Source organism: Volvox carteri, assembly GCF_000143455.1.
Source record: "Volvox carteri f. nagariensis unplaced genomic scaffold VOLCAscaffold_5, whole genome shotgun sequence".
Classification (NCBI taxonomy): Eukaryota; Viridiplantae; Chlorophyta; class Chlorophyceae; order Chlamydomonadales; family Volvocaceae; genus Volvox; species Volvox carteri.
This window is the reverse complement of record NW_003307548.1, coordinates 1,040,629-1,068,241: the sequence shown is the minus strand read 5'-3', so window position 1 is coordinate 1,068,241 and position 27,613 is coordinate 1,040,629. Positions and strand designations below refer to the sequence as shown.

At 54.0% G+C, this 27,613-nt stretch overlaps 3 protein-coding genes across 3 annotated transcripts; 1 reads left to right on the top strand and 2 right to left on the bottom strand.

Annotated features, from left to right (window-relative positions):
- Positions 1-1,772: 1,772 nt before the first annotated feature.
- Positions 1,773-7,363, bottom strand: VOLCADRAFT_79479 (uncharacterized protein; the record flags this gene model as incomplete). Its single annotated transcript, XM_002947052.1, has 13 exons — positions 7,112-7,363; positions 6,879-7,043; positions 6,586-6,675; positions 5,155-5,226; positions 4,750-4,876; positions 4,260-4,346; positions 3,961-4,046; positions 3,616-3,726; positions 3,360-3,470; positions 3,152-3,257; positions 2,642-2,779; positions 2,295-2,434; positions 1,773-1,868 (listed from the first exon to the last, which is right to left on the bottom strand). Exons 1-13 carry the CDS (start codon positions 7,199-7,201, stop codon positions 1,773-1,775), a joined length of 1,419 nt encoding a protein of 472 aa, XP_002947098.1. The 5' UTR covers positions 7,202-7,363.
- A 5,022-nt stretch (positions 7,364-12,385) lies between these two features.
- On the bottom strand, positions 12,386-14,342 carry VOLCADRAFT_116333 (uncharacterized protein; the record flags this gene model as incomplete). Its single annotated transcript, XM_002947051.1, has 6 exons — positions 12,386-12,678; positions 12,875-12,956; positions 13,234-13,540; positions 13,745-13,911; positions 13,985-14,085; positions 14,312-14,342. The coding sequence occupies 6 exons, from the start codon at positions 14,340-14,342 to the stop codon at positions 12,386-12,388; spliced, it is 981 nt and encodes a 326-aa protein (XP_002947097.1).
- Positions 14,343-14,683: 341 nt separating this feature from the next.
- On the top strand, positions 14,684-27,007 carry VOLCADRAFT_120428 (uncharacterized protein; the record flags this gene model as incomplete). The annotated part of the gene is made up of 17 exons (XM_002947184.1): positions 14,684-14,795; positions 14,906-14,997; positions 15,447-15,530; positions 16,256-16,333; positions 16,571-16,990; positions 17,417-17,601; positions 18,160-18,289; positions 18,438-18,547; positions 18,860-19,049; positions 19,713-19,825; positions 20,079-20,202; positions 21,299-21,598; positions 21,954-22,057; positions 22,659-22,756; positions 25,420-25,515; positions 25,936-26,079; positions 26,658-27,007. The coding sequence occupies 17 exons, from the start codon at positions 14,684-14,686 to the stop codon at positions 27,005-27,007; spliced, it is 2,730 nt and encodes a 909-aa protein (XP_002947230.1).
- Between the last annotated feature and the right edge of the window lie 606 nt (positions 27,008-27,613).

Here is a 27,613-nt window from a genome sequence, read left to right as displayed (position 1 = left end):
CCTGGATTTTATTCCTGACAAAAGAATTGCTCTGCCGAGGTCTGGAATTGTTCTGGCGGACCCGCCGGAGGTATTCGAATTGCGCTGTGGAGCCTCGGAATTGGGCTGTGCTGGGCCTGAATTGGCCTGTCCGGGTGTCGAGTTGGCCTGTCCGGGTGCCGAATTGGCCTAACAGGGTATTGAATTAGCCTGACAGGGTATCGAATTGACCTGTTCGGGGTGTCAAATTGGCCTGACAGGGTATCGAATTAGCCTGACAGGGTGTCGAATTGGCTGTCAAGTTGGCAGGATTGGCTGGGGCTGGCATCCAAAAGCACATGACTTTTAAGGAATTTACAGAAAAACTTTGCAAGAGGACCGCTTACAAGTGCCTCATGTGCGTATTAGTTTCGATCCCACGACAACTTGCACACCTGGTTACCGTACTCTGGCACTACTACTACTACCGGAGGCAAGCACTCAGGGCCACGACTGCATTACCCAGTCAAGTCAGCTGCCGAGGTCCCACTGTTTTCCCACCGACAGTCAGAATTACCCTGACAGGGATACGAATTAGCCTGGCGGTACATTCCGACAGTCAGAATTAGGCTGACAGGGTGTCGAATTGGCCTGGCAGGGACATTCGGACAGTCAGAATTAGCGTGTTCAGGGTGTCGAATTAGGGAAGCACGGGAATTGTGCGACTGGGGCAGCCAAAAGAATTGCTCTGCCCGACAGTGTGTCCTACCCTCTAAAAGCTGAAGTTGTCCTTGCCTCGGTCTTGTCCTTGTATTTGCCAGCCCGTCTTCGGTCTGGACTTGTCACGACGTTAGGCTCCATTTGACTCGGTACCGAGTCGTGCTCCTTAAGGCAAATCCGACTCCGGACCTACCTCCATTTTATTTTTAAATTGCAGCTGTCGGCCTTTTGTATGTTTGTTGTTACAGGGTGGTTAAGCTTCACCAGCGGCCCCCTTTCCCGAGGCAGTCCCTGTATTGTTTATAAAACATAATGCACCGAGTTGTCCTAGAGCTACTGCCAGCGCAACACGTGAACTATACGGGAAGTACCGTAACACCCATACCTGCTTGAAAGCTACTGCCTTTGGGGCACGGGCAGCTACCTGCAGTCTGGGATTGTTACAGTGGACCTCGATCGGGTCGACCGCAGCGCGACTGCAGTGCCTGAAGTGACCGCCAACGTATGACGGGAAGCTGCGTATATACTGCGCCAACGCAGGGCGGGAAACTATGCTGAAGCTATTAACACAAACACTGCCACATCCTCATCCTCTGAGACCGCCAAAGTAAAACCTTCACAAGAATTCATACAGCGCGTCCTACCCACGCTCAGTCGTCCAACGAACAGGCTTTAAAGACATAGACGCGCCATCCTATGGTAGCCTCCGTCTTTCCTAACCTTCACCGCAGCCATAACCACGACGCCACTTTGTGAATAGGGCTTGCAAAGAGTGCGCCGAGTGCGCAGCAGTTTCCCGCACGGCAAACAAATTACGTAGGATGGTGAAGACCAGCTCACCACAAAAAGGCCGTTCAGTCCAGCTTAAGACCTCATTCACTCAGTTAGCAGCCCCTTCGTGGCCTCACATCTGTTAAAACCCCCAGATCCACTACTTGCGGCTACTTGCGGTATGGAAGAGCCCATCGAAACATACTACCAGGGAGGGGTAAGGGAAGCCTTAGTCGATACTACTTCTTCATCCGGGCATATTCTCCACGTGCCTCTGCATCCCGGCCGCATGGGATATGCCGCAATAATGGAGCTGTCCGCAATCAATGATGTTTGGCGGGGGCTTTCAGGCGAGCCACTGCCCGCCAGCCAATATCGGAGCGGTAGTACGCGTCTGCCCACTCTATTTGCTTGACAGCCTGCACGCGGCCCATCGTGCGAGGGAAGGGCGCTGAGGACGAAAATAGGGTATGGGTGTGAGAGATGTGCAATCCCGCACATCTCTCATACGTCACAGTTTAAAAATACACCAGCTGTCGCCGAGAACTGCGTAGGCCGCTCAACATTCGCCTGGGGATTACATGGCCTGGGTTGCTTCCCCAACCATGCATGAGGATCACTGATTTCTTGGAACCCTAAGCGGAACGGGAAACCGCTTGCTTTACCTGTTTTCCACCTTACCTGCATGCGCAGGGATCAAACAGCATTCCCCTGGCACCTAAAATTGCCCCGGCACCTTCCGCTGTGCCGTGTTATCGGTGTCCGAGCTGCACCAGAACCCCCCCCACCAAATCAGAACCAAGCACTCGGATAGCGAAGGAACCCGTCAACCCCAGCCCACACACCTCGTACGCCCGCGCCTGCGCCTCCGCAACGTCCTTCCCGAGTGCCGTGACGTTGAGCACCCGACCCCCGTTGGACACCACCTCCCCCGCCGTGTTGCGGGCTGTTCCTGCGTGGAATACCTGCACAGCCGCAGCAGGGGCTTGTAAGTGCAGCAGCAGGAACGGCAAAATGCCGAAGCGAGATACAGCCGCAACGATGGGAAATGTTGCTGAGCTTTGTCATTATGCGTAACCCACATCATGCCTCCGTATCGCACCGCATTGGGCATCGCACGAAGGTCATTCTGCGCCGGAAGCTGCAACCGCAACTTGCTGGGTAGCTGACACTTCACCGCTTGCCGCCCTACCCACCTTGGCAGTTGTAACCCGGTCGAGGCCCCTGATGACGGAGCCCTTGAGGTGCTTTCCGGGGTAGCCATTTGCCGCCATAACCACAGTTAGCGCCGCCTCAGGCTTCCACATCAGATTCACGTCATCCAGCTTGCCTGGCAGGAGACACCGGGGAATGGGACGGGGTATGACACCACAGGCGACGACACGCTCGGCGCGTAACAGCAGGCGCCGCACGTTCATTAGTATAAGCAAGCAACCCGCGCTAACAATCAGGATCCCGGCATAACTGGCGCAGGAAACGGAGAAGAGGCATCGCAACGCACTTTTTTGGGCGAAAGTGTGTTTTGGCAAACAGAACTTAAAAAGCACCCTCCGTGTAACAGGGCGGAGGATTGTGTACAGACTTCGTTTTTTCTGCAGGGGGCATATTAAGTGACAGCTGTAACTGACCTCCTGTTTACCCAAATGAACCACGTACATGCACATCTCCAACAAGTGTCTCCAAGCAGTACATCCACACTCACCCTGCGTAGCCCGTAGCAGCGCTTCCGTGAGGTCCGAATCACAGCGAGCCATAAGGCCCTGGCACTCCGGATCACCGAAGCGCACGTTGTGCTCCAACAGCTTTGCCTGAAGGTGAAGGAGACGTAAAGCATGGCAAACTAAGGAGTCATCAAACATGGTGATGATGACGACCTGTTGACCTTGCCCTTCCCCTTTGCGTCTGTCCACGCAACCCACCTTGCCATCCTTGATCATAAGGCCCGCGAAAAGAGTTCCGCGAAACGGCGCCCCTTCGGCTGCCATACCACGCGCGGTGCGGTAGATGATCTCGTCCATGACCTACGTGAGGCACCCATGGCGCTACTTGTTTACACGCAGCCTGTACACTTGGGCGATGTGCCAGCATATCCAGCCCCGTATGATGCAGCAAGAAACCTAAAAATCCTCCCTTGCCTTTTCCCCATCGCCAGCCGCTATGGCCCACCTGCTTGAAGATGGCTTCGTTCATGACAGGTGCAGGCGAATACGCCCCCATACCGCCTGTGTTCGGCCCTGTATCTCCATCTCCAACGGCTTTGTGGTCTTGTGCTGAGACCTGCGGAGCCAACCCGCGCATACACATGGCTCGCGTGTACACACGAATACGCGGTCAACTCGCCATAATTCGTTAAACTGGAGACCGATCGGGGTTTGACGTGCAGCACGGCAGCATTAGCATAATCATGAGCCTTAGACGCGGCCAAGCGGGACTCTTTTTATGCGTCCTAACCTACATGCTACTCCCGCCAGTTCCCGCCTCCTACCCTCAGCATGGGCCCATCGCACTTACCAGGGGAATGGCCGCCTCTCCGTCAACGAGCGCAAAGAATGAGACTTCCTCACCATCCAGGAATTCCTCAATGACAAGCTCATCACCTGCAGGTGCGGCAGGTGCCCGGCCGATAGAAACCAGTCGTGGTGTTGGCCATAACAGAAGCAAGCCACAACAGGTGGAGCTCGGCCAGCAACACAAACGGCAATACGAACCAAATCATCAGCAATCGCATGAGGAGCAATTTAAGCAGCAAAAAATCGGGGCCCTATGCGCCCTTTCACTTAATGCCATCACTCCGACAGCCCGCTCCGCACCTGCACCTCCGAACACTTTATGCACCAACATATCGTCCACTGCCTGGTACGCCTCCTCCACAGTACGAGCCACAACCACGCCCTTGCCTGCAAACAGGTCGAAAAGGAGCAGGCAGGCAACTCCGTTCGAAGCCCGCCAAATGGGAAACTTCAGGAACGACGTCAATATAGAAAGCATATATTACTATCACTGAACAAGTAGGCGCGATCCATGAGACACTAGAAACTGGCTCTGTTTATTTACTTTTCACCGCTTGCAGCTTTTGCACAAGCCATCGCTCCAGATTGGACAAAGTGTCCTTACCGCTGACCGGTTTCCGGGGAGGCAATTTGTATGATCCCTGGAGGACAAGTACACAGCACATCATGCCTTCATTATCAAGCGCAGTCCGATTCCACGTGGTGTTCAGAATGGGTTGCAACCCAGCACGCACGAAAAGACACACACCCGCCATACGCCTCCCCTCTCCCGTGACACGTAGTGCCGTACCTGCCGCTAGACCGCTAGCCTTCACGACGATAGGCGCGCCCAGATGTTTAATGAAGGACTTCGCGCGCGCAGGGTCCGTGAATTTCTCATAGGCAGCTGTGGGGATGTCGTACTTGCGGCAGATGTCCTGCATGCACACAGCATCAAAGGACATGCATGGAAGGCCGCATCGCCGCGTGGCACAACCTCGGCTCCCGGCCCAGCGTGTGGACATTAACATTGCACCCGTGCTGTTACCAGTCCGAAACGTTACACCACGTAAACATCTCCAGTACAAGCAGTTTGCCAATCAGGACGTAAACGCCACTTCAGTGTGTCAACGAGTTCAATGCCTTTTTAAGGAAGACGCTCCTCCATCCCGCTAACGAGCCCCACGTACACGACGCTCCCATCCGCATCCCCTACCTTCATAAACGCCTTGGAGCCCTCCAGCTGCGCCGCCCGTGCGCTAGGTCCCCAGGTGGGTATTCCGGCTGCCTGTACACAGCGGAGTGGCAGGAGAACCACCGACGTGTGGCAGCGTAAAACCCTGGGGGTTCACTCCTTACTCCCCCCGCCAGGGTTTATCGGACAGCATGACTAAGCTTCTAATTCCGAGATATGAAGGAGAAGCAATGGATGACCCTTGCGTAATGCGGCTGAGTGCTAGCTCATGACGACATGCAGCATGGCCTGATAGCGGCAAGGAGCTGCTCCTATGTCGTGTATCCTCTCCATTCGTCGGACCCTGGAGCCCGCGAATGTGCTGCGTCTCGTCCAGGACCTGGAACCATGCTTGTAGCTCCCGTGCGGGTAGGAGCTGGTGTGTACCACCGCGTCGGGCCATTGCAGAAGGTTGAGAAACCCTCCCTTTTGGGAAATCGTCGGCAGCCACCCGAAGAGGCTATATGGGCGGCACAGATCGCCACAGCTTGTTAAGATCCTGGAAGTAACTCCTGCCGTGGGAATTTGTCACAGCTTAACAAAAAGCAGTGACCTAAAAGCCTTCCAACAGTGTGAAACTGGGTCCCCATGGTACAGGCGCCAGGGCCATTGCGTGGGGTACAGCGCTGTTTCAATACGCTGCTTTAGGGCGGCGATCTTAAAACTTTTCACCATTCGGTAATTTGTTAGGGACCAAGTAATTACTGTGAGGGTCTCCTATGGTAACCACCTTATATTTTTTTCCCGGTGCCGTCACTCCGCACATGTGTCCTCAGCGCCGCAGCACAGCTGTCTGTGTTTCGTAACAGCCCATCAGGAGGGCTTTCAACGCAACCGTCTTTGGTGTCATTTTCAGAATTAAGCCATCACTAGTCCACAGAGTAGTGCATTATTTATAAAGAGCTGCCGTCTGAGCAAGCCGCCCGTCTGCTTTGACAGGCGGATAAGGCGTAATACACGACCGCCAGAGCGAAATCTCCACTTAATATCTCCACATCAAAATTAGAAGGTTGGAAATGTTAATTTTCGGGGGAATTTAAGAATTTGTCGTTGGACGCAAGAAGTCCACATTTTCGTTGGGTGTTAGGTGTCAGTCGTTTGCTCCCCAGCTGTCAATTGCAGACTAGATTCTGGGAGTGAGCATCCTTGCGTTGTCACTCTCATCCCCAGGTCGCCAACACAAATGAGATGGATCACCTGCTTGCTATCATTAACGCTGCTGCTGCCAAGGTGGGGGACGCGTCGGGCATCAAGGGTGCGTGTTCCAGCATGTGTCTTTGTCGCACTTCTTCCAGCAATCAACAGCCGTCATACTTCAATACCAACCGCATAAACGCTGCGACGCTTAGCATGCCGCATCATTTGCGTACCCCATGGCGGCAACAAAAACCCCATACGCAGCACGGTAAATACCTGCATGTCGTCAGCGAGGCCCGCGACGAGCGGCACCTCGGGGCCTACCACCACAAGCCTTACATCCCTTTCCCGGCAGAATTGCACAACCTGAACGATTAGCAAGGCAGTTCAGCGGCGGAGGGCCACGAGAGGGTAATTTGCCAAATGCAACCGAAGTCCCAAAGCAGAAGGCCTTGACCAAGACACGGGGATGGGCCGGCCCTCTTCTGCCCTAGATGCCGTTGCATCAGTTGCATTCCAGTCAAGCTTTTTCCAGCCTTACAGCGCCCACGCACCAGCCGAACACTTACTTTCTGATGGTTGGCCACATCTATGCCGACATTTGTCACATTCGGTTCTGTCTCTGTACCCGGATTACCCGGGGCGCAGAACAGATGATTGCATATGGGCGATTGAGACAATTTCCATGCGAGGGAGTGCTCACGGCCACCCGAGCCGATGACGAGCACGTTCACCTGCACGACCAGCCGACCGGCAAGGGCTGAGGAGATTGGCGCACGTCAAATCCCCCGAAAGCTATCACCTTATTAGCAGAAGAAGCTGAAACGCATATCCTTCGCCGGCCACGCAATACGTTCCGCCCGCCGACACTCGGCATTCGTAGTCTTTGCATGGTTTACTGGTGGATAGCAATAATTTACAGCGGTCTAGGTAATAGGTCAAATTCTAGATGATGCAATGCCCTCGACAAGACGACGGAGCTGCTCACGCGTTATGAACTCTTTTTTGCAATTGGCGCTGGGACCTACTCAACGTCACGCAGCGACAACTGTTGATAATTTAGTATGAAGCCTAGGTAGTGTGACTACGACGACCGAATGACGGCTCCAAACCGCTCCAGCAACGCCGAAACCAACGTGACAGATGAAAAACGTGAAACAGTATAGATGCATTATCCCCCTACCCCATCTTCCCTATGCTGTTCATCCTGTTTCAAAAATTGTATATTTGCATGTTTAACGCTTTTGCTGCCAACCCGCCAAACATGAGGTTGGCGCATCGGAACGGCCCAATTGGTGCTTTGCCCCAAAGCCGTTGTGAAAGAGAGTCAAGCAATATATTCGTGCACGTGCGCACCTCATGTTTGTCTCAAACGCAGGGGCCAAACAAAAACCAAGAAAGGCAGGGAAAAGGGCAGTGGCAGCATACGGCCAGTACGGACTAAGGCATGCCATTTATATATGCCGCGGTTTGAGCGTTTTATTACCTTTACGCAATTAGGATAAGATTAGGGCGTCTCGCTTTGGCGATCGCTGCGCGAACGCTTTTTGCGGGGGACTGCGCCACGGCCCACCACACGGGGTCCCGCAATGCCGGCTGCGCTCCGAATTGGCGCGATTCCGGCTATTTAGACAGAATTGGCCCCTCCCCTGCTATCGACGGGGACAGTTCCCCCCGCTTGCGGCGGCGGGGCCCGGCACCAGCGCCCGACGACGGATGGCTGAACCCTCAGTGGCGACCGGCACTGCCGCGACCGGCCCCGTGAAACCCACGACCGCTACCGCCCAGCCCGCCATGGGGCATCCAGGAGATCCACCGCTGGTGGTCGCGTGTCTGGCGGTGAACCAAACCACCCCATGACGGTGATTGTCAATGGTACCGATCGTCCCCGACCCGTCGTACTGACCTGTCCCAATCCCACGGTGCGGCCCACCACCTCTCCAACTAACGATGGCTCGAGAGGAGCAGGAGAAGCCCCGATCAGCGAAGTCCACGGATCCGTCCGCCCACGTACGGGGGACATCACGCCACCTGCAGCGTCCCCAGAGCTGATTTCCCCGAGACACTACCCTGGCAGAGATCCTGGAGGGCCTGGTCCGTGACACTGACGCAATGGAAAAACTTGAGTGATGTCCCGAAACAGCGCCAGCAGGAAGGCTGCACACCACTACTGCGGATCGGCACCCACAATGTCCCCAGCCTGCTGTGTTCAGGGTACAACTCGATTGAGTGGACCACAGCCATTCTGCGGACCTGGGGGCCGGGAGCGCCTTGATATCATCTGTCTACAGGAGACACACGTCACGGAGCCACGACTTTTGGAAGGCCGTACCCGGCTTAGTTGGATGTCACAGGCCCTCCACCTGGGCCAATGTGTACCTTGGTGGAGCCCCGCGCTATCTGCAGGCAGCAGTGGGCCGGCCATTCTCGTCCGCAGCGGCCTTTTGACCTCGGGGCCCTTGACCTTCTCTGGGGGGCAGGTGCAGCCCACCATTGCTACAGACGGACTCCTGCTGCGCATGAGGGTTTGCTTGGGTGGCGATACGTTTACACTGGTGCCTGCCTAATCACCTAGTGGAGACCTGCCAGTCCAGCGACCTTTCATCCAATCACGCCTTCAGCCGCTATTGGCGCACCTCGGGCTTCACGTGTGGGCTGCTGAATTTCGCCGCCATACCCCACATCGACTCCACGGCGCCGAATGGACGCCCAGCTGGTGTAGCTACGGCCGCGGTATTCACGCCAGCATGCCCGGGCCTTGTGGATTCTTTCCGAGTCGTCCACCCAACGCGACGGTCGTACACCTTTCTTCACACCGTGGGCGCGTCCCGCCTGGATTGCATCGTTGTCTACAGCAGCCTAGAAGCGGCCATACATAGCAGCCATGTGGGCCCCAGCACACCATCAGATCACCGCCTCATGATCACGACACCTCACTCAGGGCCGGGAATACGCAGAACCCACCCCGATTAACGAGAAGCCCTAATGGGTGTGGGTGGCTATGACCGCTGCAGCGGTGCCCACTTTACCAGAGGAATTGGTAGGATGGTGGCCGGAATCCAAGAAAGCCCTCGCCATCTCGGCCGCACGGGTTAATCAAGTTGCAAAGACACGCCACCTCGTTGCAGCGGCGGTGGAGGCTGCAGCCCAGGCCCAAGCTGTTGCCGCCCTGGCGGACGTGGAGAGGGGGGCCCATTGCAGCACTACCTAGGGGATTGCGGGCCCGATCGGCTCAAGCTGAGGCGGGCTATTGCGCGGTGGCGGGAACGGCTCGCTGCACACGGGAGCGCCCGTCCCAACCTTCACAAAGTACATCCACCTCCGGGCGCCTGTCGTCGATCCTAGCACTTCACCGGCCTGACGGATCCCTCTGCAACCAAGTGCGCCGGCTCCCCAAGGTCATGGCTCAATACTGCCCGGTCGAGATATACAGCAGCACCAAATGCGCTCCCATACCTGCCGCGGTTTTCTCGGCCATGGGGGATATCGACGCGGTTCCGATCGGGTTCTTGGAAGGGGTCATATCGTCCTTTCATAAACCTGGTGTCCCAACCATGCCTGCCAACATGGCCCCATTACCCTTTTGGGAACGGACTACCGTACCCTGGCCAGAGTCCTGGGCCGTCGGCTGCAACCTGTGCTTGACAAAGTCTTAGATAATACGCAAACGTCTTTCCTGTCTGGTCGGCGCATAGCGGATAGTGTCATCCTCGTGCAGCTTCTGCCAGCACTGCTTCGCCTGAAACACCGGATTTGCCATCGCGGAGCTCCTTGACTTCTTCAAAGCCTATGATATTTGGGATCGGGAATTTTTGTTTCGGTGGCTCAGCACCCTCAGGGTTGGGGACGGATTTATTGCGTCGACACGCCTCCTTCTCACTAGAACCCGACCTACAGTGCTGTTTAATGGATACCTGTCTGACTGGGTAGACATGGAAGCGCGGGGGGCCCGCAGGGGTGCCCCCTATCGCCGTTGGCTCCGTTTTTTTTCTGGTTTTTTTCCGGGAACATTAGTCGTGCCGATATCCACTTTACAGCGCAGTTTGCTGACGACCGTGCGCCCCTCCTCACGCAGCTGGTGGACCTTCACGCTTTACCGCCGCCATGAGCATCTTCCAGGCGGCATCCGGACGTCTTAATTCAGTTAAAGTGGAGCTGCTCGCCCTTGGCTCCTTCAACCGTGGAACACATCCGGCGGGGCTGCCGCCACTGTAGCAATATCCCCCAGCGGCCACAGCCCCACCTGCCGGGCCTGCAACCGCCAACCCTGGCGCGGCGGTGGTTGGGCCCTATGGCCAGCCCACAGTTGGTGCTGTTGCTGAGGGCTTTCGGGTCGTCGCAACAGCCAAAACGCTAGGGGTACGTTTTGCCTAACAGCCTACCCTTCAGGACAGACAGGTGTCTCTGCAGGAAGTGATGGAAAGCCTCGACAGAGTGGCCCGACTGCAATTGTCTACTTTCGGCCGATCTTTCGCCGCCCCGGGATACAGCATGAGCCGTGTCCTACACCACCTTGAGTTTATGGGGCCGCTGCAGTCGACCGCAGTGCGTGATATGATCGCAGCTGCGGCAGCCGTTGTGGACCGGAGACTGCCACCATCTGCTCGGGAAAACATGGACCGCCGCCGTGGACCGGGGGTGGGTGTCGCGTATATGCCGTTGACACCTCGCCTTGGGGCCTTCGGCCTTGGGCCGAGCATGTCCAGGCACGTCATGCGGCGCAAGCAATCCGCGGATACGATGGTTTTACAGCTTATTTACCGAAATGCATGAAGCATACAAATTGTTATATTCTCTTCGCTCATGAGCATTAACATAATTGGATAGGCGGTAAAATAAGTAATAATGAGCCGGACAGTTATTTGTGGGGTGAGGGAATTACTGAATATCATGCAACGGTTCTTAACATTGCGTTCCGGAGGTATTTCGCTTGAAGAATTTATTGAGGAATGCAATCACATATACAATAGGAATTATTACTTATCTCCTGTGGTAAACCGACGCAATAGCAAGATAGAAAAATAGTTACTGGAAAAATGAAAACTTCCGTATGCTCGTGGTTTTGTTTTTGCTGTTTATGTAAATAGCCTTACCAAACTTCATGATCGGCGGCTTCATCATGGGGAGCGGTCAGGCGGGCCATTCTGAGACACCGCTTCCAACTTCCTCGCGTTCCGCGTTTCACGTGTGTTGTTGTGAGGGCTTATCCTTCGCCCATGTGTGCCTGATTTTAGGTGCCCTCGTCGGTCTGCGTAATTGCATCGTCATGATCGTTCCCGTATGATAGCGCTCCCGTCTCTCCTGGGTGAGCTCTTTTGCGTACACTAGAGCTTCTGGGTACGAATGGGGGATTTGGCGTTTTGCGCCTAAGTGACGCGCTCCATCTGTTTTTTCTGGGTTCGCACCCGTTTTTGTCAGTGGTGGTAAGGCTGTGCCTCGCCATTTTTGTACGCCCATCCTGGGTTTTTATCGCCTGTTTCAGGCAATTTATACACTCGCTGAAAGACCCCTGCGTGTGGTTCAAGCACTAAGCCGTTCTGGCTCCGCTGTAAGGATTGCTTTATGCCAGGTGATGTAGGGCAAAGCAGCACGCTCCACATTTCCAAAGGGTTGCAAGATGTCGGTGGGAGCTTTAAGCGGACGCACCCAGAGTTCCATTTGAGTGGCTGGACGTGCTGGCTATAACCGCATGAAGAACATCGTGGACCTCATCGACGTGTCTCTTTGTCGTCATGTCGTGCTACCTGGGGAAGCCTCCAAACTCGCCACTCGACCGTCAAGCCCCTACCCATCTAATAAAGCATCATTCTCCCCATGGTATCACGCTACCCTTGGTCCGTACAACGCGTCAACGATGATTCATTTCACAAGCATGCCCGCCCACGAACAGAGCGGCGATCTGGGCTTCGGCTTCGGCTGCTGTGATGCCGGTCCCTGCATCGCTCCATAGCCTCGCTAATGGCCCCCCTTCGGCCGCCATCCCCACGCCTGCTAATCGGGCTGCACCCTTCCACCCCGCCCGGCCCCGGACTGTCGTGGCGCCGTTGCCTTGGGCATCTTCCAGCATCTGCCCGCTCTACAGCCCCGGCCACTTCCCTAGACCCCTGCCCAACCCACTCGCCAGCACTCGCATAGCCGCTGTTACCCCTGCCATGACCGTCCCAAGGGTTGCCACGCGCAGCATCGAATGCACAAGGCCCTTGCCGGTCCCCTGCCGCAAAGCCTCCGTATAGTTTAGCCTGCATTCCTGGATCCCGACGCCTGAACCCCATGGGCTCACAGCTGCGGCTCCGGCTGCGGACATGGCGTCGGTCGCGGCCTGGGCTGCGGCTGTCGCGGTGGGAGTGTCGCTGCTTCCGTGGGCTGTAGCTGCGGCCGGTCCGGGGACTTGGACTATAATTGCGTCCGTGTATTAGCATTTGCTGTCTGTCGACAACATCACCGGGGCCGCTACACTGACGTCTAGTACCTCCTATGGACGCACGATCATGGAAGTGTGTAGGACTTCCATGATCGTGCGTCCACAGGAGGCTATTGCCTCGCTCCACGGGCTCCAGACACCCACCTCGGCCCTGCGTCTTTGCGCCTTCGCCTTCCCTCCGAGCCTTTTTAAGCTCCTTCTTAGACCTCTTCATTTCCTTCTTAGCCTGGTGGCATTGCAAATACAGTCGTGGGCTCATTGCAAGCGCCCGTGTAGGTTGCAGCGAGAACAACAAGAAGACGATTGGCGCGCCATGCGAAAACTGGAGCCCATGATGCGCACGGGGTGAAGGGACAGCCCGCTACCTGCTAACATTGTGCCGCGCAATATTCCAATGTCTCCCCTAACACCGAAATTGGGCTGTTTATGCCCCTTTCCAAAGTAAGTTACAGCTTCTCTTTGAAAAGGAACATCTTACGCCACCCACAGATCTCCATCCTTACCAGATCATCCCGCCTGTTCCCATAGCTCATGAAGCCAAACCGCAGTTCCTTATATACCCTGCTCACTTTCTTGGCGTCCTCTTTGGCTTCCATCCTGGACCGCTTTTCCGCCCTCCGCAGCGCCTTGAGGTGATCCACAGTCCCATGAGTAGCCAGTGCTACGTTCGCATCTGACTTCAAGCCAGTTGAAGGTGCCGCTGCGCCTGCGGACGCTAGCATCTGTGGCGCTTGCTGCGCGTTTGGCCCGGGGCCTGTGTGGCCCACGCCAGGCAGCGTAGTGTGCACAGCCTCGGAGGGAACCCCGGGCCTGCGGGCATATGCGTGCATGGATATGCATATGGGTGAGGTGCCAATCTTAGCGCCTATGGAGATGTGGGTTGCAGTGCACTTGCTTAATTGCATAGTCCGTGAAACGGGCGGGGCCTGTGTTCAGCTTGCGCTTATATAGGACAGAACGGTGAGGCGACCTCGGGCAGGCCGGAACGGCCATACCCAAAGGCACTGTTCTCACCCGAGTACGTAGCCCAGCCCCTTCATCCGCTGCGCCTCATGCGCGGTCGCATCAACCTTATCAAGCTGCTCATGTTCTTCCTGCCTCCCCTTGATCAATTCGTTTAATTCATGCTTGTCGAACTGTGGGGCAGGCTTGCTCGCCGTCTTAGGTTTGAGGCCTAGGACCTGCGTGTTACGGGCAACGCGGTATGACTCGTTCTCATTACATGAACATAAAATAGCCATAGTAACCCCTCACCTCCATCATCAGCTCCTCTTCCCTCTTCTTAACAGCTTTTATCTCATCCTGAACCGCATCTTGCGCGGACTTGTCCCGGGTGTACCAGTACACGTCCCGGCCTGGATCAACAGAGGAGGCGATAACTCGCACACCAAGGAGCCAATCCACTTTGCAAGGTGGACTTATGGCATACACACACGACGCGGCTCCAATCCAAAAGTCGAACCAACCTGCCTTTCTGCCAACGCCCCGCAAGTGCCTTGACAGAGTGGCCTAGGTAGTATTCTCGATCCTTATCCGTCTTAACATTGTCCCAATTGAATTGGTCCCTCCCGCCGCGTGCACCTGGGCGCGGCGGGCCATTGTAGAGGCTCATGGCGCAGTAATTAAGATTAACCAGGAGTCATCAAAAGTCCTATACTGGCTTTATGTATATTACTGTGACGTCAAAGGATATGATTTTCTAGCCCAGTGCGAGCTGAGGCAGCATCTTGGGAAGGTCCCAGCTTCCAATTATCGCATTACGAAACAACATTTGTATGCGAGGTAAATATGGCCATAAAGGCGAAGGTGTCGAATGCTGTACGGTTCTTGCCAGCCAATTGGTCACGGAAAACACCCGCCCGGGACGAGAACAGGGATACGTGCTGTTTGGCCGCGAAGGCGTGTACTTAGGGAAAGAAGAGATAGTCATTAAATTGCATAGTTAAATATCCAATGGCGCTTAACACTCCACCCCTTGCAGAGGTATTGGAGTTGCTTGGCAACCAAAAGCACTTGCAGCGCGAGAAAGGACTATATAATTTGTCTGTTTTCCTGAAGGGAGAAGGTAAGACTGTACAAATTTCAGGGAACTATGCCAACCCACGGATAATTGTAACTACGGGGTGCAGCTTGATAATAATACCTTTTGGCCTTGCCTCGTTGACTGCCTTACAGGCGCGAAGCAAAGTGCTGTGGAAACAGGATTACTGGGGCTTTTGGCTCAGCAGGCATGGGAGAAGAAACTCGGTGGCCTCATGGGTGCCAAGGTACGCATATTAATTTGACGGGGCTGCAAACAGCTTCCGTGTCTCTCGAGGTAAGTGTGGTTTAATACACCCCTGCAGGCGGGAGTGCGACCCCCTATAAGCCTGCAAGGGAGGACCCTGCCTCTAGCCGGCTCCCGCGCCCCCGACACGTATCCAAAGTGCTCGCACACCTCCCATGAGCAGTGCCAGATTCCATTCTGTGCACACCAGAAACATAATTTACGGCACCATGCGGCAATGGCTCAAGCAGCGGACCCACACACTACCGCGAGCCAAATGGCGTAGTAGCAAGGAGTGTTGAACATGGACACATGGTGGGGCTGTTTGAGCTCCTAGTGCTATTCAATCCTAGTGAGATGGTCTGACAGAGCACTATTCCAGCTTTTAACGACCCCTGGTCCTAGTCCTTATGGCAACCCGCCTAACCCATACATATAACTTGCCCTCAGGTTTATGTGGACATGACGCAAGCCGATGAACCCTTCCTAGAGCAGTTACGGCTAGCGGCAATGGAGCTGCTGGAGGATAGCGAGGTAGGGCAGCGAACCTGGGAATCCACCTATCATACAGATGCAGTAGGGCTTCCACGCCACAGCTACGCCAATGCATTTTGCGATACATATGTACGTTGTCAACCGGTAGGCTTGCAGGCCGCCCCACGCTGCTGCGCTATCACCATCCGTCGAGGCAGTTGAGCGCGAGAAATCCAGCGTTCTGTGCGTTCTGGAACCCCGGGGCACCAGACCCTGCTGCATCCTAGCGCCCTGATGTTGGCAACGCAGCCGCCAACCTATCGCCCTCGCTATGCATGGCATTCCGAGTTGCTGCGTATGTATGCCTTGGTCCAAGTTTAAATCATGTTACTCGCCTTCATTCATGCTGCGTCAGGTCCGAGTGCGGCTGGCGGTGGGAGACTGCCTCAAGGTTGGAACGAGCGGCCTTGGATAAGCACCCACGCGGGGGATGCGGGATGATGCAGGGGCCTGTCTTTACTTGATGCCGAACATGGAGGAGGGTATGTATGTAGTCGACATGCGGTCCTCCAAGAGTGGTGACGGTGTTGAGAATGCGAGCTGAGCTGGCCAACCGGCCAACATAGAGAACGACATGTAATTGATATGTGTTCCCTCCCCGTAGAATCGGGCTTTGGGCCAAGCCCTGGGTCTCACGAAATCCACCCTTGCATTCGGATACTCTTCGCGCAGGCATGATATCACTGAACCGGCCATCGCCAATTTCTCCCCTTTTTCCGACCCAGGCACTTGCACGGCGCCAGGGTATGGCCATAGTGGAGGCTTGCCTACCCCAGGTGCTGGAGAGCATCAGCAAGAATTTTGTGAGTAGCGAAGTGTGCTTCGCTAGCTCGTAACATCGATTTTCAGAGTCCAAAACGGGGCGGTTTGTAAGTCCTGACTCTGAGCACGAATCCCTTGACACCGGGAGTCGACCTTAAGAGATAAATCCGTATGGATTAGGAAGCTGCAGGGCTGTGCATGGATATGGTCCCTTTTTGTTGCGAATTTCAAAGGTATGAGGCTTTGGGATGATGCCTGTTTGTCTATGTCGAGCAAAGGACCGCGCTGAGGACGCGGACGAGGAGGCGGAAGGCCCCGACGGCCAGCGGCTCCGCACAGCCCCGATGGTGGATTTCGTCACGGAGTCCCCTGCACTGCCCGGATCCCCTGTGGAGCGACCCTCATCGCCGTTTATGATGGCGGCCAGGGAGGAAACGGAGGCGGAGACAACGGGGGAGCTGTCAGGTCCTGGTCCTGCAGCTGAGATGAAGGCGCAGGAAGTGATGCAGCCGGCTCAGCTAGAGGAAGCAAATGGATGGCGACAGGGGGGGGAGCTGCCATCCCAACTGGAAGGGAGCAGCGACGCTGGCTGTGGCGTAAGCCGCGTCGGGGCCAGTAGCGGGCAGAGGGACTTGCAGGTCAGCCGGTCCACAGAGTCCAGCGGCAGCGGCGGGAGCCTGGTCACCATGCTGCTGCAGGTAGGTTATTGCCAGGGATTATAACGCAACCCCCCTGCCCATCCAAGGTGGAGGTTATTTCACATGGCATTCAGGCTTGCCTTTACTATATAGGCATCCGCTTTTTCCTTTTACCCAAACATCCATGGAGAATGGGGTTTCAGCAATTGTTGTCAGGGCTGCTTGGGACTGGCGCCGCAGCAGCTAAGCACTGCCAGCGCCAGGCTATAAACAATCTTTGGAACTAACCGCACAGCAATATTGCACAGCCTACTCCTAGGTGCGTGGCTAGGTGAGCGGATAGGAGGAGCTTGGCTGCTCGAAGCCCTGCCTTTGCCACCACAACCTATAACCACACACTGTGTGCTGCTTCGGATATTGTGTGTCTACTATTGTATCTTGAAAGAAAGAAAATATCCACGCAAACAATGCCTGCCCGTCGTCCAGAGCACGTACCGCAAGGTCCGGCCCGGTCATGGCGAGATGCGTCACGCCACCGAAGGCTGGAAGTGTCTGGAAACTAGCATGAAGGCGCTGCAGGCTCTCGTGGAGGGATGTGGCCCCGCCATAGGGCCTCTTTTGGACGGGCCACTACGGGAGCTGCTGTACAAGGCTTTGCACCACCCCAACAGGTGCGACCTCATCGCATGGTATCGCGGTGTGAAAGGTAGTGCCTGCGGTTATGGAAAGATAGATCCACCGGCTACGAGTATATGTCAAAGAACGTTGGCCGGAGAAATGACGGGAAACACGCGACTGTGTTTCATATATATATAGGACATGCTTTCAACGGATCCCAGACATAACTCCGTCGGAATGTATGCCAGAGGACCCTGACTGGCGAAATGGAATGCGGGCTAGAGAAATCTGACTGACTAAAACAGAGGAGGTAACCTCTGCTACGAGTTTCCTTATTTTTTTAAATATAGAAGCTAGCTTACCGATCAAGCTAACTTATGCGCTATATTTCCCTCGCAGCCTGTTATCTCGCGTTGTTTGCTTTAAGTACAAGGGATTTTGGCGGTGTGGCAATTGTGCATTACAGGGAGGGTTCTGAAATATTGCGGGTTGCAGGGGAAACAACTTCGCAACCTGCGAGGATATGAGACAGGTGGTAGTTATTTTGAGCGCCTAGCAATGCGTCATTTACTTGCCATTGTCCCTTGCCCTGCTCTGTGTATTCTCGGCAGGTTCGTTCGCGAGACGGGTCACCTGACCATGTGCACCGTGTGTGAGGCGCTGCGGGGTCCCCGCCTGGCCGCCATCTCGGGCCAGGTGGCGGAGCGACTGGCGGACGGTATGGGAGACAACTGGAGCCAGGTGACCTATGGAGCTGCGGGGGGGGGCCGTGACGATCCTCTCTTGGGTTCCGTGTCGTATTTCCGTTGCACAGGCCTAAGCATCTTATCAACTGCACCTGAAGCGTGGAAGGATGGCACAAACCCAAATGGCTCACCCCTTCCCTCAGGTCCGCTACGCGGCCTGCGTATCTACCCGGTCCCTGCTGGAATGGTTGGAAGAGGGGGAGGAGCGCGAGGCGCTGATGCCGGTGTTGCTGCCACCCATGTGCCTCAACAGGTTGGGATGGTGTAGTCGGTCAAGGGGCTGACGTGTCCTTTCCATGCTTCCAATTGAAGCACGGGTGGCTGCATGGCAGTCTGGAAGGGATGGTGTAGTCAGGTGCTCAGATACAGGCTAAGACGCTGCCTCCATTCCGTCAGCCACACCACCAGAGTTGGGGTGCCTCTGCCCCAGTGCTGAGCTGCTGTAATACCACCATCTGCTTGCCGATTATTGTTACGCCTGGCTGGCCGCCTGCTGCGCTAAGGCTTTCGTTGTCTTGCGCTTAATTCCTGCGGCTTGCCGACTTCTTTCTTGGGCATCTCGCAGGTACTACGTGGCTGAGGGTGTGCGGCTGTACGCTCAGGAGACATGGCGGCGGGTGATGGGGGACGGCGGGCGCGCTGCGGTGGCCCGGCACATTAACTTTGTGGTGGCGCACTACATATTGCAGTCAAGAGCCAATAACCACGCCGTAAGGGAGGCAGCGTGCGCCTGCATTGCGGAGCTCATGGAAAAGGTGGGGGGCGTGGTCGGGTTGAAGACGGGCGCACAGCTTTCTACCCTTTTGTTCATGATGAATCGCAAGTCGTTCCGTCGCTAAGATTTAATCCTGGAATTCCTAGGAATTCTGTTGGGCTTATGAAACTGTCTGATACCCATTTAAGTTTTCATAGTGTTTTGATTGCCCACAGTTTCGCGCATGGAGGTAACACAAGCCTTTGGGCCGGAGTGCAAGGGACGCGACGCTGATGCCCGGTTGGATTAATTATAGGCCATAACCTGCCTGTTTGCCTGTGTGCCTCCAATAGTGAAAAGAGACCACGGTGGGAAACTCTGTATCCTCCCACTGAACAGTTTTTTGGCGCGTATTTGGCGGACGTCTGCTTTCCTGGCCGTTACATCATCTGTGGGCCTTTGCTGCACAGTTTTTTTATGCATTTATTACGCATCGCACCCCTTCATCGGACATTCCAATACTATTATGTGTCACTACTATGTATCATTACTATGTATCACTGTCATCTTTCAGTTACATTTAGCAGTTTAAGGAAAAGTCAATCCTGCTGGTCTCTTTTCTCCGCCGGTATGCCCACCAGGAAACGCAAAATTGGTTTCCCGACTAGCTGCAATTACACTTGATTCCGTGCCCGCACGCCCTTAATTCACCCTTTGCCTCAAGGTGGACCGAGCCGCAGTATCCCCTCACGTACCCGCTCTATTCCGCTCGCTGGTGGTATGCTTCAAGGACATGAGCTGGCCGGTACGAGACGCAGCATGCATCGCAGCGGGAAGGTGGGTGCCGCGAGTCCAGGCAGAGGGCGCCGGGTGGCTCGGACATGGCGAGACGAAGATCGCGTCCTGCAGTTCGCCTTCTCCATGCAAGCGCGTTAACCTCTGCAAGTGCTCGCGTTTGCCCTGCCGGTACCCGTCTACCCACCGACTCAGCCGTCCGCAAACCCACGCCACCTCCGGTCAAGCTGCGGTCCGCCAAGTCCCACTCCGCTCCATCCGTATTTCACACCCATGTTTGGTCATGCTTCTGCAGAGCCGTTCTGGCGTACCCTGAGGAGATGCGGCATCTGGCGGGAGAGATGCTGGGGTTGTGGCTGGCGCACCTGGCGGACAACATTCCCACCGTGAGGGCCAACAGCGCAGTAGCTCTGGCTAAGGTATGGATCCATGTATAGCGGGAGCAGTGGTCACTTGCCAACCGTTTAGTATCCAGCAATGGATGCGAGATTTAAGAGAGAAACAGCCCGGCCAACCGATTGACCCTGACGGATACCCACGGGGTCCGGTTGCGCTTTGAAATGAGCGAGCAGGCCGTTGCACTCGACGTTGCTCGCAGCGGCGATGACCCCTATATGCTTATTAAGATGCCTTTGTTGGCTGGAGTGGCAGGCGCTGATGCCAACTAGATCAATTTAGTTCCGAAGGCGGCGAGGGTGCGGCCGCCAATTTTCAGCTTTCTTGGAAAAAACGTTTGAAGCTGTATCAAAAAACCAAGTTATCTGCATATCCAGTTTAAATATTTACGCGGTGGACGACCAGCAGCAGTATGGACGCCACGCTTATATTTCCTAAAACGCAAAACCTCTCGGTAATCCTGTCCATCTTAGATCGCTGAACTTGATGGATGCCGCCTGTTCGTACGATTTTGGAACTTGCCAGCATGTCGTGGGGAGATTTATGTTATACATGTTACTGGCCAGTACAGTCAGTGCAACATGTAATGCTTGATGCTCAATGCCTAATGCCATCATGTACGCTTACCCTTGCAACTTGCCTGTTTGCCAGTCACTTGCGGCACTTCGGCACATCATCGGTCTTTTCCTTACCCGTGCTGGTTGTTTATTAGGAGGGGGTTGAAGCGGTACCTGACCTGCGCTGAATGAGCATGAAAGTACAGTCCGCTACTATCCTCACCCAGGGCAAAGTTTTCTTGCGTTTAAGGTGCGACAGTTCTATGGCTCCGGTTGTGTACGGCGAAACCTTCAGCGGGTGGGTTTCGGAAATCTGACAACCTTCAGGAGACGGCCAGCCTGACAAGCAACACGTCTGAGGTATCACTGCACAGCTGATTGAGTCTGGATCTGGGAGTGCTTGCGTCTGCGAACTACAATCCTTTCCATTTTCATTTAACTGTCATGCCTTTCACACCGTTTTAAACCAAAATTATGCGAGTCTGCTGTTTCCCCCCCTCTGCAGGCCTTCTTCCCGTAATCTTGCGTTTTCCCATCTAAATCTTTCCCTTCTGCTGCCCAGGCGCTTCGTGCCTACGGTGACGATGTCCTCCCTGCATTGCTTGCCGCCCTGGACGACATGCTGCTCCGGGCACGGGAGCAACCTGCGGAGAGCACCAAGTACTCGGGGTTGAGCAACGAGACAAGGTTTGGGGTGGCAGCGCGCAAGGCTCGTGACAATGACCGGCAGGCGAGTGACTGGGATGGGGGTTGGCAACTGGGGCGGCAACGGCCGCCGGCGCGAGGCTTGAGTTTCATGGAAGCTTGTGGGCGGGCAATTGCAGGGGGTGTGGGACGATTTTATTTGTTCATGACTATGTGGGTTAGGGAAGTGGTGTATGGAGCCTGGGCCCTACGGCAGACCCTCGGGGAGGTAAGTTAGGGGAAAGGAAAGCTCAGGGCAAGTGAGGGACGAAGGGTTGCTGGTGTGTGGTCGACCATCACGCCCTTGACAGTTAAAGGTCCAACCACCCCACCATTAAATCGTTCGTCTTGGAGGGATTCGGTCCAGCTAAGCTGACCACACCTGGTTAGGGCCAATTTGATCGCGTTCTGAGCACCGACCGACCTGCACACACGATCCTTTTCCCAACACCCTATCCCAGAATCCGTACAGGCTAGTAAAACGAAAGCGATGGTCCTTTACTATTTATGAATACATGCGGTCTTCCGTCCAGGTTCACTCGGACCAGGAGATGTTCAGTTGTGGCTCCCTTATGGCCCGCTTCTCCACCTCGTACCTTATCCGTAGCGACGGATGCATGGACCATGGATTCAGCAGGTGAGGACAGGGCGGAAGTTCCAGTGCTGGGATTCAATAGATTGCCCCGAGGGCACCACGGCTTGCTGAGGGCATCGCGTCCATGACTAAAGAAGCAGCGAGGCTGGGATTGGACTTCGAGTGATGGATACTAAATGGGCGACAAGGAAGGTCCGGAACCGGGGAAGGAACAACCTCTGAAGCATCAAACCGAGGCTGTCTACGCAAGCCATATTGTATCTCTGGACACGGCGCTTGGCGCCAAGGAGCTACAATAACAGACTCTACCCGCTCGCAGGACAGGCGAAGGCAGGATCTGGGCCCTCGGGTGGGAAGATGGTTGCCATGTTTTGCGGTTATGGGCATGGCACCTCGGATTGACCTGCTCGGACTCCGGTTATGTTGCGGAGGTCCTCCGTACTGCTTGTTTTTACGTCTGTTAAGCTGCCCTTGTGCCTAGGCGTCTCCCTTTGGTTTCTATTTTCCTGCATGGCAATGCGCTCGCGCAAGTCTGCTTGCCGCCTTGGTCCGCACTGTGGTGTGACCCGTGTACTGAAATGGGCCGGTGATGGTTCTTCCCGTCTTGGACGGTCCTCGTACATCTATACCCGCGAGTTCACAGGGACAAGGAGCCCTGGGAGGTGTCAGATGGCGCAGTGCACCTTCTTCGCGAGTTGGCGGCAGTGCGGCCGCAAGCAGTGGCAGATGCGCATCTGGAAGGTGGGTAGGGCCCTATCCCATATGCATGTGTTTCGCGTATAAGCGCAAAGTCACGGTCATGGACGTCTGCTGGTGCATTCAAGGTCAGGCACTACTGGTAAAGCACATACTAATGCCCCCGAAGGTTCCGGGATCGAGACGTGCCAGGGTCGAAACTCCTCCTGATGGTGGAAGGTAATAGTGCCCCGAGTCGATGGACGGTGGTGACCTGGGATAAAGTTGACCTGCGAGCTGACTAGGAACGGAGTTGAGTCGCCGTTGATCCGTCAGATTCCGTTGGATGCCGGTGGTGGGTGCTGAACCTGAGCGATCCACTGAGAAGATGGCTAGGGTGACTGGATGAGGGTGCCCTCGAAATACCCTCCTATCCACACATCATACAGAGCTGGGAAGTTCCCATCTGTCCGTGCTGCAGATAATGTATGCTGTGTAATGAGGCAGGTGTGCTGTCCTCCTTGACCTCCCTCTGTCCAAACTCCCTTTGTCGGCTGGCATGGCAATGCGCGGCTGTTTTCTATCATGGCTCCCCAGTTTTCCTTGTTGCTTCCTTGCAATGGACGCAGATAGTCAGTGCTATCTGTTTCCCTTCAGTAGCGTACATTTGCTGCTGCACGCAATTATTGGTTCTTCCGGGAACCTTGGGATTGGTAATTGGATTGCGTAATTTACAAGGACTGCGAGTTAGTTGTAGAGTTGCTAAAAATCGTCCGGGTCTTCCCATGCTGATTAGCAATATTCCAATGATTCGCGTTGCACCGTAAGGACAGTACTAAACGAGAAGACGACAAAGCTAGCCTGCTTAATAGTAATTGTTCTCAGGACGTTTGCTGGGATGCTGACTCTTCATCATTCCTCTTATTCGTTGCGCCATGACCGTCCGCTTCATTTTTATAGGCCCGAAGACGCTTAACGGCCGCTATCATAGCCTTGGGTACTATCGAGGAGGGTAGTTTGTCAGGAAAATATCGATCTTGATAAGTATCGAAAATCGCTTACTAAAATTGTTTTTGAAGCTACTATGGGAAGAGGTATAGCCTTCCAACAACGACTGTCCGGCACGGAGTGGATGAGTGCATGTGGAGGCCTGACTTTTTTCTTCGACATTTGCAATTTCTTTCGAAGGCGCCAAATCACTAAATTGGTACTACAACCTGTACTACAACTCTAGAGCTAAAGTATTGCAGACTTCAAGAAGGTAAAATGTGATCGTAATTGTCATTGTCGCCATGAATGAACCTAGATGGGGCAACATTTCCGGAATGGACCGCCTTGGCCCTTCCAACCTGTATATAACATATTAGGGCCTAGGATGCTTCGGACTCCGCCGCTGATGCGCATGCATGAAAATCCTTTTTCACAAGGGTGAGGGTGGCGCCATCTAGAAGGATGCTAGACTCGTGTTACTAATTTAACAATCCCTTGAAAGAGGAGTCGAAACGGTGAACCTCCGAAATCACGCCCAGAAGTTTACAGGCTTGTCGTACTGTGCGTGTTCGGCAGGGCCAGGGGTTGGCGCGGACCCGTCTCTTTTACATTCTTTTACCATGGGGTACACGATATTTTGATGTTTATCCTCAGCAACCGGGTAGGGATAACGAAAAGAACGTGGCGGCCGGCCGGGTGGAAGTATGGAAGGCAGCGGATGAAGTCGTGGGCGCAGCAGATCGGCTCCGGAAAATGAAGCGCACAGAGAGGGCAGAGGGGCTCAGTTGCGGGTGTCCCGTGTTGGCAGGTGGGCAGCGGTAAGGCAGTAACTTCGAGGCGTTTAGTGAGCAGTGTGGGGACTAAGGAACCACGGAGGGGCAATCTTTGGTTCTGGGTATGTTCGCATGGTTTTTCCATGGGTTTGAAAGTTAAATGGAAATTATTTTCAATCACAATTTGTCCGTTCGTTCTCTGAAGCGTTTTATCGAATTTTATAGGATTGTACGGCATGCAATACGTACGGTAGACCGGATGGTTTCTTTGTCCTTAAGAGGAATGTGGCCTCATAATCACAAACAAAACAATTTCATTGTCCTTTTGGGTCCTCCCACAACCTTCCAACGATTCCTAAAACAGTTAGCCGTAAGCATACTTTCGGAATTGTATAATATAATATTATATTATATGATGTTATGTTATGTTATGTTATGTTATGTTTATTATGTTATGTTATGTTTATTATGTTATGTTATATTATATTATATTATATTATATTATATTATATTATATTATATTATATTATATTATATTATATTATATTATATTATATTATATTATATTATATTATATACGCTAATATGTAATGAGCATAATGGAGTGATATAACATTATCAATATGCCTATGGTGACCTTCATTTATTGCCTCATTACGTCCCTTTTGTACCATATAACCATCGTCAACCATACGGCACCTTGTTCCTTGCACGCTCATTACCTTTTTCATCAATAAATAAAACTTCACATGCTGCTCGGATTTACTGGGTAATTTCGGCCTTTTCCAAGTTCCTTAAATTCATATTATATTATACTATATTATAATATACTTATTAATAGTTTTATTTGATTCTCAAATTACTTTATAACCTTTAAGGATGTAAACCCCCACAAATGATGGTCCTGGTCTCATCGCGCTGATCCTCCTCTCGTCCTTACCCGGTTATCCCACCACCCTCCCTCAGCCCTGGTGGAGCTGGGCAGCCTGGGCACCTTCCAGCACGCCTTTAACCTGCATGAGACAGTGTGGCGCTCGCTCAAGGCAATCGGGGAAGCAATCGGTAAGAATGCACAGAACTTGGTCCACGCCAATACAGACCTGGAAACCTGGATGAAAGTGGTTAGAAAGCCGTCCATTAAAGTCTCCTTCCAAGGGCAGGAGCTATATGCATGTGCAACGCGGTTGCCCAAGGGATGGGCAACGCTGCCAGGGGTTGTTGTGAAGGTGCAACCCCATACGCATCGGATACGCATCGGATTTGCCACCGCGCGATCTTAAGCCGGGCTTCATCTAACCTTCCCTGATCCCATCTTTCGCCACTTGGGTCCGACCCTGTTTGCTTCATACGGTTTTTTCTTAGGGTTGTTGCAAGCTTATGTACTTTGCTTATTCCTGAAGTCTCGATAGTTCTTTTCCTTACCATATCCTGTGTGTTTCGAAGCTGTTTTCCATACCCCGCTGTGTCCGCGTCCTTATGCAGGGAAGCCCCGTTTCAAGCGCCATCTGCGGCAGCTGTTGGTGCCGCTGCTGGCAGACTGCCGGTGCGGGCACCAGCTGGCGGAAGCTGCGGCGCAGCAATGCTTGGAGGCGCTGAGAGCTTGGGTGGGACCCGGCATCTTTGCGGGTAAGCGCGGAATCTAGGACGGAAAAGCGGTCCTGTAGCTCGTGCGTCTAGGTTTAGAAAGTACTGTTCAAATGTTTGCCGCGGGGTCGGGTTAAGACATACAAAAGGAATTGCAACAGGCACAAGATCGGGCCTGAGCCCAACTCGGGCACCGTCTATATCTGGATACGAGGCCTGGATAGAGCCTGCCGAGGAGGTGAGTCCGGCTGTCCAGGTGACAGGGCAGACCACCACACCGTGGCGCCTAATCTTCGCGAGCGCAATCCTGATAAACAGCATATGGTGCAGTTATCCTTTCGGGTCCCAGTGCACCGGGATAGAACCCTGGTACATAGGCCGCTAATCGGGTCAGGATTATGCTGCATCGCAAGAATTATGCCCACCCGGTGATCATCAACGTCATTTACCAACGAGTCCTTGAACCTGTGCGTTGTCCGTCATCCCTGGGCTTGTGCAGGGTACGTCCCGGAGAGGGCAGATGTGCTACTGCTCGGTTCGGGGCAGGAGGGGCTGGCTGGGGAACTGCAAAGGGGTCACCCTGCCCTGGGTGGCCTCCTGGGCGCTTTCGCAACTGCCAGGACATCAACCCAGACTGCCGCATGCATGCGAGGGGTTTTGTAATATGCATCGGGAAGCAACCGTCTATTTGGCCATGTTTCCTACGTCCCCCATGGCTGTGGCGAAAGCACAAACCGTGCAGAAGCAATTATGCAGTATTAGCTCCCGCTTATTCCCATCATCACTGCCTGTCATAAGGTGGTCTTGCGCAGTCGCGGGGCTGTTACCTCACGTGCTCACCTTCACCATAGACTCTGTGGCGACCTCGGGCAAGAAATATGGGCACGGGTCGCCGTCACTTCAAGGTCTAAAAGGTTTACGGTGCGTTGGGGATTCCAAAAAGCGCAAGTCAACATTTTGTGATAAGTAGTTTGAAGGTGGTAGTTTTAGTTCATAGGCCCCTTGGAGCCCGTCAGATCTGAGGCAAGGAACTGGAAGTGTTCCAAAAACTAATGAAGATTTTACTGGGGTAAAACATTGCAAAATGGAAGGCACCAGATTTTAAGCAGAACGATAGCACAATCACGTGCATCCAATCAACTCGAACAGTCCCTTGACCCCGATTCGCTGCGACAAAAAAGAGACACACAGACAGGGACACGCAAGATACACAGACACACAGGTATACAGAGACAGAAACATACAGGCACACGAACAGACCAGTCTACAGACACACAGATACACACACAGGTACACAAACAGATATACACACAAAGGTACACACGCAATCAAATACACAGCGACATTCAGATTAACTCCAGACAGACGTACGCAGTCACATATAGGCACACACAGATTTCACACATACATACGATACACACATACACACTGATATATGTGTGTTACACGTTGAGTTGCATTACTCTCCAAATGTGTAGCAGGCCTACATGAGCCGGGGGCCCACGGGCCAGCCGAAGGCTGACGAAATAGATAGATCTCGTAAACACGCAAGAGGAGAACTATTATCCTATCGATT